The sequence below is a fragment of the Mchenga conophoros genome, linkage group LG16 (assembly GCF_057382185.1).
Source record: "Mchenga conophoros isolate Kocher_MC1m ecotype Shallow Benthic linkage group LG16, M_conophoros_male_GT1.1, whole genome shotgun sequence".
Classification (NCBI taxonomy): domain Eukaryota; kingdom Metazoa; phylum Chordata; class Actinopteri; order Cichliformes; family Cichlidae; genus Mchenga; species Mchenga conophoros.
In genome coordinates, this window is record NC_140541.1 from 15201996 (window position 1) to 15221472 (window position 19477).

Sequence of the window (19477 nt, forward strand, 5' to 3'; positions counted from 1 at the left end):
CTTTTCTGATATATCAGTTAATTTTACATTTTAAGAGAACCAGTGGCCAAAGCAGAACTACAGCAGATTCTCTGGCTCACCGCATATTAGTCATATGTTTATGGATAATCAGAAGTTGTCACAATATGTTAGTAGTTATACTGATGTCAGGACATTGTCCTCAGTCAACAGGTCCTTTTATGGCAGCAATGAAATGCAGTGGAAATGGATTTTTTGGGATTAAGTTCATTTTCATGGCAAAGAAGGACTTTTCAATTCATCTGATCACTCTTCTAAACGTTTTGCATTATAAGCAAATTGCTATCATAAAAACAAAAAGCAGCAAACTTTGTGAAAACCAATATTTGTGTCATTCTCAAAACTTTTTGCTACAACTGTACCATGTGACTTGCTGCAATGCAGGGATATTGCGTTTTTGTTTTGTGTGGGTTTTTTTTTTTCTGGCTTGTTGTTGCAAGCAGTAAAGCTGGGCTGATTGTTTATGATTAATAAATGATTAAGCACAAGTCTGTAAATTACATCTTATGTGCACTTTGGTTTAATTAATTAAGTTTGTTCTTTCCACCATGAAAAGAGGAAGAGTGGGCCACCGGAACAGTCTGACAAAGGTTGTATCAAAGTGTTTTTCCTTAAGAAGTAAAAAGAGTGAATTTTGCATATACACTGCAGCTCCTCAACATGTGTGATGTGATAGCTCTAACTTTGGATAATAAGAAAGTTACTGCTGTATAGCTAGTTTCCCCATAATGTGCCATGAGTCTAACAGCAAACAGGCCAGTTTGGATGAATTCACTTAGGTGAAAAGTTAACATATGGGTCATTATGATACAAAAAGGAAGTCAAGTGATCTAACTGGACCTATCAATGGACCACATATACTGTTCAAATGAACTCATGATTCCCCCCATGTGTGTGCAGTAACAGGCATCTCCGAGTTTTCTTTGCAGAATTTATTCAGTCAGTTGTTAAATATTTATTGACAGGTTTGTCAGCTAATTACTTGAATCACGCACTACACAAGGAGATATTCTGGATTTTGGCAATAAAATCTTAATGAAGCTTCAGATAAGTCACTTGTCAGCATATGCAACTGGACCATCGTACAATCTGGCAATCAATGTCTTTTTCATTGTACTCATGTTGGCATCTCTGTCTTTCTATATTTGCATGTTTCTATAATGACTCGGGGCGGTGGCCCTTCAGGTAATAGACCCATGAGTAGGGCTTCCTGTAGCCCTCAGAGCTCTGACTGGAGATGGTCAAGGTGCCAAACCACGGTCCTGGAGAGCCATCTGGAGGAGCCTCAAAGGACACCTGGATGTTCTGAATCTCTTTGGATTTGATGCTTCCCCCTCCTTTGACTATAAAATGGTGGTTGTCAACCTATAGGCATAAACAGGGTTCAGGTTACATAAAATCAAAATAAGCTGCACTATTAAGTGAAGCACATAAACTGAAGCATTTATCAATGCTAAAAAAAATTGCTAAAGTGAAAGTTGTATCAGAGAGAAGCAGGAGTCAAATCTGTTGAAACATAGGGTTGCACAACAGAGTTGCACAATTCTGCCATCTGTTCCAGGCTAAATTTAATGTTTCATGGTGTCACAGTGAACACAGTGTAAATACTCCGCAGTAAAACATCCCTGTTTTTAATAACATTGACTTTTTTTTGATGTGTTTGAATTAGTATGTTGGAAATCACTTAATGTTATGTCAATAAGATATTTTTAGCTTTACGCCACTGCTTGGTCTGGTTTTCTCACTGTGCCCATTTTCACAAATTCTACTTGGTCTTTACCAGAAAAGAGAAAGCTGTGGTTTGCAGGAACACATTCTTGAAGGGGATGATGATGTTCCCACCAGCTTTAATGCTGAACGGGCCCTGAGACTGGGGGGGCAAGCATAACCCATGTAAGGGAAATATGTATTCTCCACCAACTCCTGAAGACAGGCTGAGCTGGCCTTTCACTTCTCCCAGCTGAGAAGGCTCAAAACAGACGTCCACGCTGGCCTCTGAGCCCACGTGGAAACCCGGAGTTACACTCACACTCTTGTCCACGATAAAGTCTGGGTAATCAGTCTGGAGGAGAGAGACAACACGAGAAAATTTCTGTTTAAAACTGGCAGAAAGATACAGACACTGAGTTGTGTGTTGACAAATTATAAAGAACACATAAAAAGGTGTCTTAAGAAGTGATGAAGGCTGACACTGAATGCATATAAAGTCATCCTAGCATGAATGTATACAAAGACAGAAGAGGGCTATTTCTTCTTCTTTGTTTTGTTTTTACCTTACAGAAGTACGTGGTTTTGAAGCGGGCATAGTTGATAAACTTTACAGTGACGGTGTGGCTACGGCCCAGTAAAGCGTTAAAGTGCACAGTTTTCTCTGGTGCTGGAGGCAGAGCTCTGAGAAGCAGATCATAGTGGAAGTGGCCCAGCTCACTGCTGAACAAAGTTAGCCGTGCTGTAGACTCGCCTGCTTGCAGAGGCTTGTACTCGAAAGGCAAAACACCCTAAAAGGAAAGGCAGACATTCACAGACAGTGCCTATTAGAGTTTGTTTATGGAAACACAGTTAGGGGTTTTGTTTGTTTGTTTTCCAAGTATGATGGAAGACGCATTCAGTATTCACCTTGGACTGGCCTGGCACCGTGTGCTGAGGTGGGACAATGATATCACGGCTTTTACACTCAGTGGTGAGGCAGGAAGCTGTGGTCAGGGGGTTCTCTACTTGAACGGTGGCTGAGGCCGCCCGGCGAACTGGTGTCACTAACTCTATGGTGGACAGGACTCCTGGAGACGTGGCTTTGAAGGTAACGAGGTAGAACAAGTACTCACCTGTCTCATGGTGACGGAATGTCACCTGAAGAAAAAGATTAAAGGATGTCATGATGGGTAACAAATGTCAGTTCAGATCTGGAAATGTGTGATGTTTGATCAAACCTTGGTGTTAAACTGTCCCTCTGTATATGTAAAGAAAGACATTTCATAGTCCCTGTTAGCATGGGCGGGGACATCGATGAACTTGATGCCCCTGAGGGACACTGTAGCATCTGGTTTATCAGGCTTCACTATCTCTAGCTGCACAAGGAACCTGAGAACACAGATGAGAACATTCATGACATGACTGAGATCATTCCCTCCACTTTTTATTAAAGTGCTAGAATATTTAAATTTTCGATTTCCACTTTACCCAGCTACAGTTTTTATCTCTGGGTCAGCATACACATATTTAAAAAAAAAAAATAGCTGGTAAAGACAGTGGTATATTTTGCTGCTAAATATTTAATAACAGATTTTTAACAAATGATTTAAATGAGCTTCCTCCGAAGGGTGGCTGGCCTCTCCCTTAGAGATAGGGTGAGAAGTTCGGCCATCCGGGAGGGGCTCAGAGTAGAGCAGCTGCTGCTCCACATCGAAAGGAGCCAGCTGAGGTGGTTCGGGCATCTGACAAGGATGCCCCCTGGGCGCCTCCTGGGTGAGGTGTTCCAGGCATGTCCCACCGGGAGGAGACCCCGGGGCAGACCCAGGACACGCTGGAGAGATTATATCTCTCGGCTGCCTGGGAACGCCTTGGTGTTCCCCCAGATAAGCTGGAGGAGGTGGCTGGGGAGAGGGAGGTCTGCGCCTCTTTGCTTAGGCTGCTGCCCCCGCGACCCGGCCTCGGATAAAGCGGATGAAGATGGATGGATGGATTTTTAACAATGGCAACATGCAATTTAAAGTAGGAGAAAAAAAACATTATTTTTTACACTTGAATGTGTCAGTTACTGCTGCAGAGATTTAGGAGACGTTTCTGCACTCGTGTCACTTTATTTGGAAATCCAGACAAAGATGTGATAAAAACTTATACCAAGCCACCTGGGACCTCCAAACTAAAGGAGACACACAATATCAGCAGCAACAAAACTTAAATTTCAGTTTTTGGCATTAGGTTCTTTTCAACATTCTGTGGCTTCTGTGGCAGGAATTTCAACAAATATGGCTGAAGAAAAAAGATAATGCAAGGATGATGATGCTGAATTTGGACCTTATCCTGACAGTAATCATGCCTCGAGAAGTTTTAATAGCAGCCCATTTCTTATTTTGATGTTTTGTATTTGTTTGTTAGTTTGAAGCGGTTGTTTGTGGTTGTTCTGATCAATGCAATTACATTATTAACCTGCAAAAACACTTTTTTCCTTAATAAAGTTTTATTACACATAAATAAACAATATTTGGTGGTTCCATTAACAAACTTCTCCTGTTAGTAAATTAGCTGAATATCATCTCTTGACCTTGTGCTAACCTTGCTGATTCAGCATGTCATATTAAAGTGAACTGACTGTGCCTGTGCTTAGAAAACAGTGCAACTTCCCCATAAATATAACCACACCTTTCAGCGTTTTTACCCCGATTAGTAAATGTGGTCTTAAGTGTTTTACCGCTGTTGCCTAGAGAGCCAGTTGTGCACAGGGAGCAGCACAGTGTGGCTAGTTTTTGCCGGCAGCTCGTGCACAATAGTGTCCTCTGCTTTAGGAGGATCAGCAGTTCCCTGCAAGGAGTACAGCATGCCTGTCCCATCGGGAAAAGCAAAAAAGACTGATCCCTGTGCAAAAGGAAGGACAAATGTACAATTTTCAGGGATTAAATCCATTTAATCAATCAATCGTATCTACATGCATTTCATATTTAACTCAGTGCCACTAAAATGGCACTGCTCCTCTACCTGATGTTTCTTTCCAGAAGTAGTCATGGTCATAGGTCGGTAGGTGATCGTGAATGCCGTGTTCTGGTGGGGCTCGAAGTTCACAGAGAGTGCTGCACTCCAGTGCTCACCCTCAATGACAGGTGCGATGCTGTAACCCTGGTTTGTGGGGTTGAGCACAGACAGGGTCTGAGTGTGAGAGCCACGAACTGGGCAAACAAAATTCACCACCTGCACACAGAGAGAGGGCAGCAACAGTTCAGTGACAGATGGCTCAAAGGCGCTGACATTACAAAGAACAGATGACGTATGACTTTTAAACTTCTGATGTCAAAACATAATCTTCCCACATCTGAGCTACATCTGCTGATATGAGAAATTAATTCCTGTGTCATGGTAAAAAATTAGATTACCTTCAACTCAATCTCTAGATAGACTTCTTGTAGACATTAGTGTTACAGAGCTCATTGAAGCCAAGTAATATTTTTTAAAAACTCTTATATATGTTTCACATCGCCTGATGTTGACCTCTAACCATTCCTACAATCTGAAACACTCACAGTCATCTTTACTATTGTGCCATCATCTGGTTTCAAATTTATTGAATTTATTGACTGGTTACTGGAAACACTGTCCCATGTGAGTGAGCAGATTTGTATTAGAAACCTGAAACTATGCCATGCCATGTGGTTATTTAAAATAATTAAATGGAAACAGAATTCGTTAGTTTACTGAATACATAAAGCACTGCTGCTCTGCATGTGAATACTGAAAGGTAAGATCAAAGTCTCTCACTTTTAACTCAATAGCACAAATAATCACTTACACATGTAAGTCAGTGGTTTTTAAAAGTTAGATCACATACATGCATCATGTAAATATGACACATTCTCATCCTCACTGGTCTTCAAAAGCATTCAGTTAACCTGAAATAGCTCTTAACAAGTAACTATCCAATGATCAATCAGATGGTTTTTTTTGTTTGTTTACTATATTACTCAACACTGTATTTGTCTGAAAAGGTGCTTCAGTCAAACCTCTCTGCTGGTGGAGGTGGCGATGCAGGAGCCAGTGACAGTAAAGGTGATGGGTGAGGAGGAACCCTCCACAAAGCAGGACAGATTCTCATATCTTGTGTCGTTACGCAGCTCCACAGGGGCAAACGTCACTTGAAAGGAAACTTCCATCCCTGGGTTGATAAATCCTTTTAATGGCACAATGGACAACTCTGCAGGAAAATCCTCTGTTTTCCAGTTAAACCTGTAAGAAGGTGGATTGAAAAGTAAAAAGCAAATAGGAGGATATAATCCTGTGCATGTGACACCTGATTGCAATAATACAATACTGTGTGTCTGTGTGGAGATTTGTTTGCTGGTAGCGTCTAACCTTACCTGGCACTACTGTCGCCAGTATTCGTCATGACAATCTTCTTCTTGACCTGGCAGTGCTGGACCACAGCTCCAAAGGAAAGGCAGTCCTGGTCCAGCTGAACTTCAACACCCTGGTAGTTTTTTGTGAATTATGTTAACGGTAATCGTTGTTATAAGATCATGGCATTCAGTTTAATTCATATTAGTAATACAGTCTATATTCAGAACTTTTTTAAAGGAAGTCTGAAGGAAAGGTTTATTAAAAAATATTTTATGTGACAATTTACTCCTAGAAGCTGATGCTGATCAAGACACATAAAGAAACAGATTATCTGTTTCACAGTGAAATTTATGTACCTGGCAAGAGCCTTGGATGGTCAGCAGGGGTTGGATCAAGCCTAAACACTTTGCCTGCAGCTCAGCAATGAAGGGACGAATGCGCTGATGAGGTGAGAAATGGATCTGAACATTACATGATCCGCCACTAGACTTCAGCTTCAGCTCACCTTCTGGACTGAAACACAGATCCTGGGAGAGAGGGTGACATGAAGTGCTGCTCGAGTGGACTGCTGTTTATGCATATCTTGCCTGCGTTGTCTGTCTGCATACCTTCTGATCAATTGGTGTATCTGTGCTGAGCATTAGGGTGCAAGAAAGGTCGATACTGCTGCGGTTTACTAGAACCACCTGTTTTTTCATCTTCTGACCCAGTTTCAGAGGTCCCAATTTCACCTTCTTCTGCCTTGGATGCTCAACTTCCAGCTACAAAAAGTCAGGATATGATATTAAAAACATACTGATTTTGATACATTTTATGGTCAAATTATGAAGCCAGTGGACATCAGAGCATCTTCACATTGGATCCAGGTTTTTGAAAATCTAATATCAATAAAATTATTAAATATGTAGCTTGATTTTATAAATCTTACATGTGTTCAAGTTGCTTTTTTCAAACACATAATACAGTTAAATGCTATATTGATATAAGCCTATATTAGATCTAAAAGATGCCTTTTAATCCATCCATAACCACTGTGAGGTGGGTATTCAATCTATGTTCTAGGTGTAGGCTGACAAGCTGCTCCTGGAGGTCAAATCAAATCAAATCAAATCAAATCACTTTTATTGTCACATCACATGTGCAGGCACACTGGCACAGCACATGCGAGTGAAATTCTTGTGTGCGAGCCCCACAAGCAACAGAGATGTGCAAACACAACAACACAAACGAGCAAAATACAAGAATGGCCAACCTGAAACTAATAAATATATGTACAATATATAATAGTGTATGCATTTCTGGATGTGTATACTAAATATTTTCCTACGTGTGTGTGTGTGTGTGTGTGTGTGTGTGTATACACATTTTTACAAATTAAATAGTAAAAAATAAATAAATAAATAATAATAATAATAATAATAATAATAATAATAATAAAATATATAAAATATACAGAGTTGAATATGTGCAAAACAAGTGGCATTTATATACAGTGTGGAGTGCATAATGTTGAAGTTCCAGTAGTGAAGCTGAGGTGTCTATGACGTGTTCAGCAGTCTGATGGCCTGATGGAAAAAGCTCTCTCTCAGTCTGCTGGTTCGGGACCGGATGCTGCAGAACCTCCTTCCTGATGGAAGCAGTCTGAACAGTTTATGGCTGGGGTGACTGGAGTCCTTGATGATCCTCCCCGCTTTCCTCAGGCAGCGCTTCCTGTAGATGTCTTGGAGGGAGGGAAGCTCACCTCCAATTATCCGTTCAGAGCACCGCACTACTCGCTGGAGAGCTTTGCAGTTGTAGGCGGTGCTGTTGCCATACCAGGTGGTGATGCATCCAGTGAGGATGCTCTCAATGGCACAGTGATAGAAGGTCCTGAGGATGCGGGGGCTCATGCCGAATCTTTTCAGTCTCCTGAGAAAGAAGAGGCGCTGCTGCGCCTTCTTCACTGTTTTGTTTGTGTGTACTGACCACGTAAGATCCTCAGCCAGATGTACACCAAGGAACCGGAAGCTGCTCACTCTCTCCACAGCAGCGCCGTTGATGGTGATGGGGGTGTGTACTTCTCTGCACCTCCGGAAGTCCACTATCAACGCCTTTGTCTTTGCGACGTTGAGGGTGAGATGGTTGTCTTGACACCAGTGGGTCAGGGCGCTGACCTCCTCCCTGTAAGCCGTCTCATCACCGTTGGTGATAAGACCCACCACTGTAGTGTCGTCCACAAACTTCACAATGATGTTGGAGCTGTTAGTGGCTGTGCAGTCGTAGGTGTAGAGTGAGTACAGGAGGGGGCTCAGTACACACCCCTGTGGAGCACCAGTGTTCAGTGTGATGGGGGATGAGGTGATGCTGCCCAGTCTGACCACCTGGCGTCTGTCAGACAGGAAGCTAAGGATCCAGCTGCAGAGGGAGCTGCTCAGTCCTAGATCCTGCAGTTTCCTGTCCAGCTTCGAGGGAACGATGGTATTGAATGCTGAGCTGTAATCTACAAACAGCATCCTCACATACGTGTCTCTCTTCTCCAGGTGTGACAGGGCAGTGTGTAGTGTCAGGGCTATGGCATCATCAGTGGACCTGTTGTGGCGGTGTGCGAACTGTAGAGGGTCCAGTGAGTCGGGTAGTGCAGAGCAGATGAAGTCCCTGACCAGCTTCTCGAAGCATTTGCTTACGATGGGGGTCAGGGCTACAGGTCGCCAGTCGTTCAATGAGGAGATGGTGGAGGATTTGGGTACAGGGACGACGGTGGCCATTTTGAAGCAGGCTGGGACTACAGACGGAGAGAGGGAAAGGTTGAAGATGTGCGTGAACACTCCAGCCAGCTGAGCCGCGCATGACCTGAGGACGCGGCCGGGAATCCCGTCCGGACCAGTAGCTTTGCGTGCGTTCACCTTCCTGAAGCACTTCCGCACATCCTCCTCAGACACAGTGTGCGCACTGACGTCATCCGCGGTGCGCACACTGTCCGGTCTCATGGTGTTCGCTGCGTCGAATCTAGCGTAGAATACGTTTAGATCCTCACACAGAGAGGCCGTGGTCTGCGGTGTGCTGGTTTTCCCTCTAAAGTCTGTGATCGTGTTTAGTCCCTGCCACATACTCCGAGGGTTGTCAAACTGTTGCTCCACCCTGTCCCTGTACTCACGTTTGGCTGCTTTGATCGTCTTCCGGAGTTGGTAATGTGCGTGTTTGTAGTCCGATGTGTTCGCGGAGGCAAAGGCGGTGTTCCGTGCCGCGCGAACATCTCCGTTAATCCAGGGTTTTTGATTTGGGAAGGATTTGACTGTTCTGGATGGGACGACATCTTCCACGCATTTCCTGATAAATCCACAGACTGAGTCTGTGTATTCATCAATGTCTCTGGCGGCCACGTGAAACATTTCCCAGTCCGCGTGATCAAAACAGTCCCGCAGCGCAGACTCCGATTGGTCCGTCCAACAGTGCACCGCCCTCCGGGTTGGAGCTTCCTGTTTCAGCTTCTGCCTGTAGGCGGGCAGGAGCAGGATGGAGCAGTGATCTGATTGGCCGAATGGGGCGCGGGGGAGGGCTTTGTACGCATCCCGGAAAGAGGTGTAACAGTGGTCGAGTAGCCGGTTTCCACGTGTGTTAAAAAGGATGTGTTGATGGAGTTTTGGTGAGACTTTCTTCAGGTTTCCCTTATTAAAGTCTCCGGCTGTGATAAACGCTGCCTCTGGGTGTGCGGTTTCCTCGCTGCTGATCGCGCTGTACAGTTCCCTGAGTGCACGGTCAGTGTCGGCTTGTGGGGGAATGTAAACAGCCGTAATAATCACTGCTGTAAATTCCCTCGGTAGCCAGAATGGCCGGCACTTAATCATCAGGTACTCCAGGTCCGGTGAGCAGAAGGATTTGACCGGGTGCACGTTCGCATAATCACACCAGCTGTTGTTGATCATGAAACACACACCACCGCCTCTGCTTTTCCCAGTAAGATCCTGTGACCTGTCCGCGCGGTGCACAGAGAACCCCGGCAGTTGTATTGCGGAGTCCGGTACTTTGTCCGATAGCCAGGTTTCTGTGAGGCAGATCACGCAGCAGTCCCGCATCTCTCGCTGGAATGAGATCCGTGCCCGAATCTCGCACAGCTTGTTCTCCAGAGACTGCATATTAGCCAGTAATAAACTGGGTAACGGTGGTCTGTAAGTGCGCCGTCTCAGTCGAACCAGAACGCCAGATCTTCTCCCTCTGCGTCGGCGTTTGCGGCCTCCAGGGCCAGAGAACAAAGGCGTCTCAGGTGAGATGAATGGGGGGTCTGCAAACGGAGCGTCCGTGTTGCAAAACTTGAACTCCGGAAAGTTATAAGAAAGACCGTCTTTTATGTCCAGTAAGGTTTGTCGGTCGTACACAAGGAGACAGGTGCTGCTCGTGAAAAAATAAAGGAAAAGTAAAATTAAACACAGAAGAAAGCCGTTGCTTGGGGGAGCTCGCGACGAGGTACCCAGGTACAAGAGAAAGCTCAGAAGGGACAGGGCCTTCTCTATTGCTGCTCCTAATCTGTGGAACAATCTGCCCCAGCACATTGGAGAGGCCTCTTCACTGTCCACTTTTAAAACCCATTTTTACTCCTTGGCTTATGACACAGTCTGACCCTGATTTTATTGTTTTTGTCATGAATCGCTATGCGGCAGGCAGGAGTTGGACCCAAAGTGCAGGACTCACAGATAGTGATGGGACGTTCTGTATCGAGGCTTCGGAGCGTGTGTCGAGTAATGGAGGGGGCGTTTCCGCGAAGCGCGTATCGAGGCTTGCTTCATTTATGGGAGGAGCTGAAAATGATGACGTCCGAAGCCTCGCTGCCCGGCTGTACCGCTCTGCTGTACCACGTGACTGGTTCATGAAGTGGTTCGAAATTTGCCACGAGCTATGACAGCGATATAAACCCCTCAGACTTCATTCAAAATGTGGGTGTTTGATGGAGAGTTGCGGTTAGAGAGAGTTTGGAGACCGTTTGGAGGTTTATGAGAGTGAGGAGAGAAAGTCAGGAGAGAATGGAGCCAGCTAAGAAGAGGAGGATGTCCTCCCCTGTGTGGGAACATTTTGATTTTATTCCTCCCAACAAGGTATGTAAATTTCTACAGAAGATGTATTGTCATGATACTGATGGTGCAATACAATTTATGTTGAGCTGTCTTGACTTTTGTACAAGGTGAAGTGTTTGCTATGTGCCAGGGAGCTGGGATATAACAACACCTCATCCATGCTTAGGCACTACAGAGCTTTGCATGAGAATAAGAGGAACACCGATTGTGGAGCAAGACCAGGTGAGCCATCAAATGCAATGATAATATAGGATGCAGTAATGTTACTAAATGATATAACAATATTATACAACTGTTATAAGTTACGTGTGTGATATTTATATTTGTGCTGTGTCTTTATTGTCTTTCCTCAGGAGAACAATCTCAAATAGATGAAGACCTGGTCAGCATGGTGATTGAGGACTCACAGCCATTTAGCATTGTGGAGGACAAAGGATTCAAAAGATTTGTTAAATCATTAAATCCCAGCTATGTTCTCCCCACTAAAAAGGACGTAAAAGCAGTGAAAATTTAGTTTTTACAGAATAAAATGTGAACAGGCAGGAAAGCCTCAGTCTGTAGCTGTCCATACCTCAACGTTACAAAAGCACAACTACTGTCCACACCCCAACCACACCTCACCTCACAGTAAATGATCATTTCCATTTCAAGCATTTCCAAATAATCATTTCCCATACTGCCACTATAAATATACACAGTATACTGCCATCACTACAATATACATGTTTTACACACTCCTTTTGTTGTTGACATTTACAGGCTGTGTGCAAAATGCCACACTCTTCAAATTCATGCCAGCTATTATTTTTACGTCCAGTAGGTGTCCTGCTAGAGCAAATGAAGCTTCATGAAGCTTCGCGTTGGGGTGAACCAATTGGATGAAAAGCTTCAGTGCTTCATGGGGCTTCATCTGCCCATCACTACTCACAGACTCAGGGAGGTGAACTCAAAACTCAGCTTTATTTGCTGGCAGGGAAAAAACATACAAACTAATCTAACCTGGGAACTTGGAAAACTCACAGGGAGATCCACACAGCATGAGGGACGACGTCACACTGACTCAGAGAAACACAGGGTTTAAATACACTGGGGAGTAACGAGGGGAATGAGACACAGAAGGAGGGCACAGCTGGGAGAAATCAGGACTGACGAGACAAGCAAAGCAGGACACATTCACATAAGAAACGGACCTTCAAAGTAAAACAGGAAGGATCACACAGAGACACGAACTTGACAGTGGAGACGGCAACTAAGAAACACAGAGACATAACCTATAAGGCAGAGGACTCTAAGAACCGAGAGACACAGAGGGGAACACAGGTGACACTGATAATCATAACGAGACAGGGCGGGGTGAACTGAACATGACATGTACAGGCGTGAGAGTCACAAAGTAAACAGGAAGTGCACAGAGGTTCAGACAGGAGGAGAGAGAGCACGGGGAAAACACAGACATAACGGGCTGGGGAAACATGAAACAACCACAAAGGGAGACGAGGGCTCATAAATACACAGAGGGCACACAGGGGGTAAAAGCCATGAAGGGAAAACACTTAGGGAACAACACAACAGGGCAACTCAGAAAACATGGCCTAAATAAGGAATAAAATACAAACATACAAGAAAACCAAGAACACTGGGCCAACATGGCCCAGGACCATGACAGTTTTAATCTAATGTGCTGATTTTATTGTATTAAATGTAATTCTAATTATCATTTTATACTCTTTTATTATTATTGTTGCTCTTTGTGCTAATTTTATTATTTTAAATATCATTTTAATTATTATCTTTTTTTTTTACGACAAAATTGTATTTTGACGAAAAACCTAAATATAGTTGTTGAGTCCACCACATGCACAGTGGTTCTCACCTTCATCTCGATGCCCTGCCCCAGTATCTCCACCTGTTTTGTGACACAGCTGTTTAAGATGAAGGTGAGCTTCTCGTGGTACTGACATGGCTTACGAGGATAAAAGGTGAATGGTATCTCTTTTACACCAGCAGGTGACAAAATATCTGCATGGAAGTCCATCTCCAAGAAAGCAGTGTTCTTGAACTGGCACTGGATGCTGAGGAGCAGAAGACAGGAATCTAATTTTAGACTCTCAAAGTCTCATTTATTCTGATTATAGTAACAACTGAGTGGTGGAGAGAAACAGAACTGAGGCATCCTGCTGAAAGCACAAGATTTGAAGGATCAGATTCTGTGAGTCAAATTTTTGTTTATCTACACAGCAACGTGCTGTTCTCAGAGTTACCTGACACAAAAGAACAAAAATCTGAATGATACTAGAGCCTGACTGATATATTGGTGGCGTCACTATCAGCGATATTAGCGATATGCTAGTATTTGTATTTGGGACGAATGATAAACACAAATTAAAAAGTAAAGAAGAGGCAGGAGAAACATCCTTTTACGATGTTCTGAGTGTTGATTTTGCAAAGTTTGTCAAACAGAAATAAACTATGCAACATCAAAATCTGCAGTTTCCCAGTGGCAACATATAAACTGAACAAATACAACAACTGGCTGATTCGAGCAGAATGTAAATGAGTAATCCATGGTTTGCTGCAGCAGTTAAAAAAAGCGTATTTTTAAACTGCGACACTGAAAAAATGCTGAGTAAAAATTTGAAATTGAATTAAAAGCAATTTATCAATCAGGCTCTAAATGATCCTCTTGTTTCTGGACCTTCTGTGTGATGTTACTTCCTGTTGTAGGAAGCCTGGGACAAGATTATGTGACATTGAGCTGCAACCACCATGAAGGGCTGACACAGTCATTAAGTTACTGTAATCAACTGTAAAGTGTTTTGAATGTGCACATGTTTGAGTGTAACTGATATTGTCATGTTGCTGCCCTATATGAAAAGAATTAAAGATCTGCTTCAGGCAAAGTTACAGCAGTGTCTCCCTCTTCTTCCCACGCATCATGCCGAGTTGGCCAGGACAGGACCAGCCAACGAGCCAGATAAGAGTAAAACCAGTAACAGCTTTTGAATGTTTGAAGAACCTTGAATCCTAGAAAAACTGGAATTCAAACTACGACAACAACTGTTTAACATTAAGTTACCATAAATCCAGAAAACTAGTTTAGAGATAAGAAATATCAAATGTCAGTTACCTTACATTTTTAAATAAATCTGTTCTGCTTTGATGATATTTGCAGCAAAACATTATGTGTTAATATAATATTAATATTACATATTATATTATATTAATAAATATGCGAACTCTAATCCAATAGTTCGTAAAAAAATCATGCTTATGGTTCGGAGACTTAAACACACCTGATGTCCCTCTTGCCATTGTTCCTTAACACTAGGGTCTGAGTTGCCGGTTCCATACCAGGACAGTACAAGAAGCACTTCCCAAAGTTAAGCTTGGTAGAGGAGAATTCGAGACTGGGTGATACAGCCTTGCCTTTTATATCAAAGGCAAATGTTGGCCCACGTTTCACCTGATGAGATGAATCAAGAAGAAATTTACATCAGAAAGGGAAATGCCCAGAAAGCAAAACTCAATAATTATTATCTTTCACACCTAGGGCTGGGCCATATCATACCGTTCACGGTAATACCAGTATAGTGTTAGGCAATGATAAGAAAATAAAATGTCGCGATAGAATATGGGTAAAACGCACATGCGCAGTGCCTTTGTTTTCATACGCACATGGCAGAAAAAGCATGGCGGCGACGGAGAATGAGAAGGCGAAAGAGGATCGTCGAATGAAACAGATGAACCAGAATTGGTTTGTAAAAATGGTGCAACTTCAGTGGTGTGGAACTGGTTTGGCTTTCATCCGTCAGATACACACCAAAGCACATTTTTTGGTAGGGCATGCAAGCGGGCCGTCGTTATTACCGTGTTTTTCGGAAAATAAGTCGCTCTTAAAATCCTTTGATTGTCTGAAAAATGGACAGTGCTCCTTATAATCCTGTGCGCCTTATGTATTCTGGTTGTGCTCACAGACCTCAAACCAATTTTATGTAGTACACGGCGCTCGAAAATCTGTCAAAAAATGTTTTAGCACGACCTTGATAAGCTACAAAGCCACATTATACATGGTTATGCTCAGGATATGTCAGCCCATTTCCACTGGAAATGCCTTTTGGTTAAACTGTCAGCAAGGAAACAAAAAAAAACATCACACAATACTCAGATAGACAGACTTAGTTCTAAAAGATGATCTATTTTTATGGTATAACAATAACTGCTAATGAAAATGATAACTTCAGCCAAACTGCCTACATGTACATGAGCTTTTCTTAAAAGAGAACTACAAGCATGATGTTTTCCTTTAGTCTTAAAAGCCTCGATGATCCTTTAAAGCATGTTACTTCTGTAAAAATCCACACCAGCCTATTACCTTGATATTTAGTTTGACGTCTTTGAGGTTGCAAATGCACTGGGGGGAAAAACACAGTGAAGACTGCAGCTGCTTCCCAGCATCGATGGCAGCATTTTGTGTTTTTATGACTAAGTGCTGTTGCAGTGCTTTGGGACCCGTTAGTTCAAAGTTCACTTCCAGGATGAATCTTGACAGATTGGACACCAGAAAAGTAAAAGTGGATTGCTCTGAAATCCCCACCTGTACAGAAAGACACACAGGAAGCTCTAAGTTGTCATGTAAAGGAAGGTGACTGTACATATATACATATGAATATTTTTGTCTGTATCATCTCACCTCCCCAAAGTCCAGAGTTTCTTGGTGGTTGGGGGCAATCATTTTGAGGCCCCCCTCTGGCTTCTCAACTTGTACAGAAGTGCTCAGAGTGAAACAATCAGCCTTAATGATCAGTGTGAGTGGCTCTGACTTCTTCTTCACCCTCAGAACCACTTTGAAACTCACATAACCTTCACAGGAAGGTGTGAACGACACCAATAATGGCAACCTGCACAAAACAGTTTACAATTATCTGATGCAGTTTTCTCTTGGACTTTCTATGACATGCCATTGGGGAGCATATTTCATCGCTATCTCATTAAGATTATAATGTCATTAACCTGTTTTTGGGTGCCACTGTGCCAGTCATGGGCTCCAATATGAGCCTCGATTGCTGGTCTTCACAGAAAAGAGATGAAGGAACCACAGAGAAATGGAAGGGCTCTTCCTCTTCACTCACAAAATTAACTGCCTGTTCCACTTTTTGTCCTTTAAGAGTACATGGAAAAATTCAAAGTAATCTGTATCAGAATGTGATAGATTAATTTATTCTTAGAAACACCTATTGTGGCAACACATCTGCCATTAACACCAAGATATCATTAGAGACAGTATATTTACTAATCTTAAGGCATAAACTGAAAGAGGAGCTGTGTTGGAAGTGGGTTGCAAAGCAGCTTGCAGATGCACATCAACCGTAGGCAGGCTAAAGAAACTTAGGTAGCATGCCCTGTGTGAGAGCTGCCAACTGGATTTGTGGAAGGGCATTGGTAGAGCCATCAGCTGATGCAGGCAGGGACTGAGTTGGCAGAGCAGGACATCATCACACTTGCTGTAAATCTAAGCTCAATTGAATGACATGTATTCTTTGTTGCATTTCATTAGCCAAGCCAGTTAAAGACAAAAAATCATCTAATTTTACCATCAAAAGAAGCAAATACGCACAAAGTATGAGTATAAGGGATTATTTAAACGTTTGCTTTTGTATATATTAAAACTGAATTACCAAGAAGCAGTTCCCCAAAGTCAAAGTGAGGTCTGTCGAGATAGGTGATTGGTTCTCTAGCAGTGCCCACACATAGGAAGGGAACAGATAGCGAGAGAGTGTCAACAATGAAGGTCCAGAAGGACTCCACTGCATCCAGCTGCTCGGCAACATACTCAAAACACACCTACAAACAAAGCAGACAAAGCAGGTTCAGGGGTGGCCAAGACTCATTCATGAAAACATACAAGTTACTGGAGCTCAAATTGCCAAAAACGTTAATGGTGGTTCTGATAGAAAGGTATCAGAATACCCAGTGCATCACAGTTATTTGGTATTTTCATGGCAAAAGAGAGGTGGTGGTGGTGGTGGTGGTGGGGGGGCTAGATATCAGGCAGGTGGTCATAATGCTATATACTGTTAGTTCAAGAAAAACACATGGAGTGAGTGAGATGAATAAAGACAGATAAAGGTAAAAGAAGAGAACCCAAGACTGACTAATGGAGAAAATGAGATCAAGATGGGAATGAGGTAGTACACTCTGTGAGATACTTTACGACGAAAAGACCATCACTGTTATGTGGGGTGCACTCTGTCTATTCTTACTTCTGCTTTGTTCCCAGGGGGAATGACACCAGATGGAACGAGACAGTGGAAATGGCTCCTACTTTTGTCCTCACACCTCCATTTGAATGAGTAGGGCTTACTGGTTGGGTTCACCACACTAAAAGACCTAAAGAGTCAACCGAGAGCATGAAACATCCCGGGTTACACTGACAGAGATAGAAGTTCTAACCTTACTTGCTATTACCTTGTTGATGGTACAGACAAACCAATGGCATGAATCTCCAAAATTCTGGTGTTTGGGTCCAGAGGGCCACTGAATTCAGAGTTACGACGGTTCCCACTGATGTAGTCTGAATCTTCCAGGTCAAAGTGGAATTGGGGCAAAAGGCTGCGGCCACACACTGAGATACACGGGACCTGTTCCCCATCCTGCAAGTTCTGAATACTGGAAGAAAAGTGCATACTCACAAAAAGGAAAGAAAAGCATCCAAACCATTGACGCCATTTTCAAAAAACTTGAAGAAAATACCTAGTTAAACGTTTACCTGCATGGAAATGTTACACTTCCCTTACCTGCAAAACAGCTTTCCCTGAAAAGTGGACACCTGCAGGGGTAAAAAGCGAACAGTGAAGTTCTGCCTGGCACCCGGCTTCATGGTCCTTACGCTGGGTTCAATGCTGAAAGGAGGAAGCTCAGGGTTCAACATTAGAAGTGACAACAAGTTCGCCAGAGGACGGGCTTCAGTCAGCGATCCTGCTGATCTGCTGCCAGGTCGAGAAGTCGAGGTCCCCTCTGTTAAACACCACATGTAGACATTTACACAGAGTCAAGTCCAGGTTTTAAAGTATTCACGTGTAGGTACAGAAAGAAATAGCACTTATTTTCAGGATCAAATCCAACAATGACAAGTTGACCCAATAATATTGATGATATAATATTTCTGTCGTACCTTCTTGGTCACAGCTGACAATATTGCTGCTTGGATCCATGAGAACTTCCCAGGAGAATTCCACCTTCAAACTTCCCTCATTCACAACCTGCAGTCTACGTGCGTGTGTGCAGACAACAAAAAAAGTAACACTCAGAAATACTCAGAAAGAAAGACATATTTTTGAATTTACATTTATGGTGCCCACTGTTGAGCAATGTAATGTTAGATATACATCACATATAAGCCTTTAGTGGCTATCTTTTTGATCTTTAGTATTTTCATTTCTATCTGATGAATAAGAAACCCCAAATAATGTTTCACAAGAATACCATGTTATATATTATTAGGTTTGATGACTTGGAATATGTTGTACACAAAACCTGACTTACTGCTGCAGCCTGGTTTGGAAAAGCATGGTGTTCTCAAAGAGGATGATGTCTGTGCTGCAGCTTAACTTCACATAGTCGCAGACAGCACTGATGCGTAATTCAAGCTCCACCTGAGAGCCGTCGACCACAGAGCAGCAAGGCTCAGGATCTGTTCTTATCACCTGGATAAAAGAATGTGATTTATTAACTTGTCTCCTTATACAGCATTTGACACCACTTGTCTCTCTAACACAATAAGCTAGGGCCCACATGTACCTTGTCCTTTACAGCCTGTTTGGATGCATCTGAAGCTTTCTCTGAAGAACTCAGCCAGTGTACCATCTTGTGTCGGTCATCCCAGTCAGCTACCTCCTCTACAGGCTGCTGGAACTCCACCTGGCAAACTTTACATCTCATTTGCAGCTGAGACAGAGTCACTGCCTTGCTGGAGCTAAATGTGACAATCACTTCCTTAGAGCAACCAGCATGAAGGTGTCCCACCTGTAACAACAAGCAGCTAAATGTTTTCCTGAGCTGGCAGTAAAACAAGCAAGAGAAAATGTAAAATTACTACAATCAGTGTCTTAGGAAAGGAACTGCGTGTGTTCAGAAATAATGTCTATAGCTGTATTTACTATTTGTTGATGCTGGTTTGATTCAAGATTTTTTTTATTGTCATTGTCAGCACTACCTCAAATATTCAACGCAGAACGAAATTATGTTGCACAAGCTCACATAAAAACAAAAAAAACATCAATACAAAGTTTAAAAAAGAGCAAGTATAATAAATGAATGAATATAAAGTCATTGGTACATATTTAAAACCACAAATTATTTAATTATTGCACAAG

General features: G+C 42.8%; 1 protein-coding gene across 1 annotated transcript in view; it reads right to left on the bottom strand.

Annotated features, from left to right (window-relative positions):
• Window positions 1–876: 876 nt before the first annotated feature.
• Window positions 877–19477, bottom strand: part of LOC146556457 (axonemal central pair apparatus protein HYDIN-like) — a 55057-nt gene continuing 36456 nt past the window's right edge. The window contains exons 70-92 of the mRNA XM_085250435.1: window positions 18903–19127; window positions 18648–18808; window positions 18277–18371; window positions 17900–18119; window positions 17571–17771; window positions 17366–17492; window positions 16781–16946; window positions 16116–16263; window positions 15796–16003; window positions 15478–15699; window positions 14399–14568; window positions 12979–13177; window positions 6669–6821; window positions 6417–6587; window positions 6081–6190; window positions 5727–5949; window positions 4711–4920; window positions 4427–4590; window positions 2946–3096; window positions 2635–2865; window positions 2292–2516; window positions 1799–2080; window positions 877–1383 (exon numbers count right to left, since the gene is read on the bottom strand). Of these exons, the coding sequence (XP_085106561.1) occupies window positions 1174–1383; window positions 1799–2080; window positions 2292–2516; window positions 2635–2865; window positions 2946–3096; window positions 4427–4590; window positions 4711–4920; window positions 5727–5949; window positions 6081–6190; window positions 6417–6587; window positions 6669–6821; window positions 12979–13177; window positions 14399–14568; window positions 15478–15699; window positions 15796–16003; window positions 16116–16263; window positions 16781–16946; window positions 17366–17492; window positions 17571–17771; window positions 17900–18119; window positions 18277–18371; window positions 18648–18808; window positions 18903–19127 (4272 nt within the window). The 3' untranslated portion in view covers window positions 877–1173. The remainder of the gene's footprint in view (window positions 1384–1798; window positions 2081–2291; window positions 2517–2634; window positions 2866–2945; window positions 3097–4426; window positions 4591–4710; window positions 4921–5726; window positions 5950–6080; window positions 6191–6416; window positions 6588–6668; window positions 6822–12978; window positions 13178–14398; window positions 14569–15477; window positions 15700–15795; window positions 16004–16115; window positions 16264–16780; window positions 16947–17365; window positions 17493–17570; window positions 17772–17899; window positions 18120–18276; window positions 18372–18647; window positions 18809–18902; window positions 19128–19477) is intronic.